This window comes from Octopus bimaculoides, chromosome 6 (assembly GCF_001194135.2).
Source record: "Octopus bimaculoides isolate UCB-OBI-ISO-001 chromosome 6, ASM119413v2, whole genome shotgun sequence".
Classification (NCBI taxonomy): Eukaryota; Metazoa; Mollusca; class Cephalopoda; order Octopoda; family Octopodidae; genus Octopus; species Octopus bimaculoides.
The window spans coordinates 94,903,405-94,905,753 of record NC_068986.1 but is presented as its reverse complement, the minus strand read 5'-3'; the positions used below and the strand labels follow the sequence as shown (position 1 = coordinate 94,905,753).

Sequence of the window (2,349 nt, the reverse complement as noted above, 5' to 3'; positions counted from 1 at the left end):
TATACAATGAAAGATCAAAGCTAAAAATTGTGATAAATAGATAAATATATTGGCAGACAGACAGACAGACAAACAGACAATCAGATAGATAGATAGATAGATAGATAGATAGATAGATAGATAATTTAATTTATATAAGGGCATTACTATACAATAATGTCTCACGATTAGAGGGACTCCATAAGTCAAAACTACCAAAATAAGCACATTTTAACCGATCGCGAGGGAATGCAACTTGCAAAGCTAACCTCCTAAAAACTTTTAACTTAACGGTAAACCAATGGTTTCATAATTAATACAGCAAACTATGCAGTAAACTGCATCTTTTATTCATCAGTGCACGTATAGTCAAGACACATAAAATTAAACAAAAATCAACATACCCTGACGAACACTCCATGTATTCAGCAACAGTACGTAGACGAATTGTCCATCCCTATATATCCATGAAAGAGGCCGACTTTTTAAGTTACACTTCGGCACATGTGCTTTTACAGAATAATATTCAGCACTGAATATATTCTAATTCTATAGATAGATAGATAGATAGATAGATAGATAGATAGGTGAATGGATGGATAGATAGATAGATAGATAGACAGACAGACAGACAGACAGACAGACAGACAGATAAATAAATAGATACATGGTAATTCTTATTGTGAAGTAACTTATTAAAATTTAACAGAGTTAAAACAAATATTCGTGCGTAAGTTATCATCAAAATTTTAAAAACTACCGAGATTCATATTTTTTTTTCCATTTTGTAGTTGACATCTTTTGAAAGAAGAAAAGTTTTTATTTTCGAAAGTGGTAATTTATGTGCTTAATGATAGTATTGAGAAATATGCGTGGGAATATGTGTACATAAACACATACATACAGATATACATAAATACATACAGAGGTGAGATGGCGAGAGTGAATTGAGTTGCGACCCAAACTGGAACTTATTGTAGACAGATGTATTTCACTATAATCTTTCTAGCCATTGACTAATTTATTGATACTAATTTACGAGGGGGTGCTGAGAAGTTCCTGGTTTTAACTGTATCGCGAAAGGCCTGGCTGGCGGATCAACCTTCCGAGTTCTTTTACAGGGCTTAGAAAAACCGAATCTGAGAGGGGAATATATGGAATAAAATCATATCAAGTTTACAGGAAGGCGCTGACATATCACTATTTATATATCTTTTATGCATGATTTCATTACATTGATGAGGAGGCGCAATGGCCCAGTGGTCAGGGCAGCGGACTCGCGGTCATAGGATCGCAGTTTCGATTTCCAGACAAGGCGTTGTGAGTGTTTATTGAACGAAAACACCTAAAGCTCCACGAGGCTCCGGCAGGGGATGGTGGTGAACCCTGCTGTACTCTTTCACCACAACTTTCTCTCACTCGTTCTTCCTGTTTCTGTTGTGCCTGTAATTCAAAGGGTAAGCCTTGTCACACTGTATCACACTGAATATCCCCGAGAACTACGTGTCTGTGGAGTGCTCAGCCACTTGCACGTTAATTTCACGAGCAGGCTGTTCCGTTGATCGGATCAACTGGAACCCTCGACGTCGTAAGCGACGGAGTGCCAACAACATTACATTGATATATCTACCTTGATACTCTATAAGCATTGATAAACCTCACGTAATGTTACTTACGAATTATTGTATATCTTAATTAATGGGTTTAATAACAATGATAAATCATAACTCTGTACCCGTTTATTAATACATTTGCTTATATAACGACTGATTTTTTAGATCCTCTACAGCTTTACTATGGAGAACCACCCGGATTATTGTTCATTGAAAGAATTGCTGGAAGTCCTGGGTAATATTCCGGGTATATCTCGGACATCGAATGGTGATAATGTAAGTAATTCTTTTTACTTCATAATATGTGCAGTTGCCTTTTCGATGTTGGTATCCGGTTTTGTGTCCATAACCATTGCACTTAAGTCATATGCAGTCACGCTGGATCTTGTTATCATTCTGGTGTTGTTGCTGTTGTTGCTGTTGTTGTTGTTGTATATCCCAGTCCCGTTCTGATCGAGTAGATCAGAGGCGTTCTGGTCATGATCATCCCGTCTTTTGAATATCTTCGATTACACTGTCCAACGCTTATTTCTCCCCTGTTTCTATCAAAATGCTGCTCTTCTACAATTTACTTATTTCTGTTATTTGGATTGCAGCTATGTCCGTGGGTCGGTTTGTAAGTTTAGTCGAATTTTGGTATTTATTCTATTGTAAACTTGTGCCGAACGGCTAAGCTGCGTGGACATAAACAAACCAACGTACACACACACACACACACACACACACACACACACACATGTGTATATATATGTATATA

The 2,349-nt window shown here is 37.1% G+C and overlaps 1 protein-coding gene across 1 annotated transcript in view; it reads left to right on the top strand.

The window, feature by feature from the left end:
• LOC106877766 (uncharacterized) overlaps nt 1-2,349 on the top strand; it is a 23,454-nt gene that overhangs the window by 13,415 nt on the left and 7,690 nt on the right. Inside the window, exon 7 of the mRNA XM_014926775.1 lies at nt 1,758-1,868. Within this exon, the coding sequence (XP_014782261.1) occupies nt 1,758-1,868 (111 nt within the window). The remainder of the gene's footprint in view (nt 1-1,757; nt 1,869-2,349) is intronic.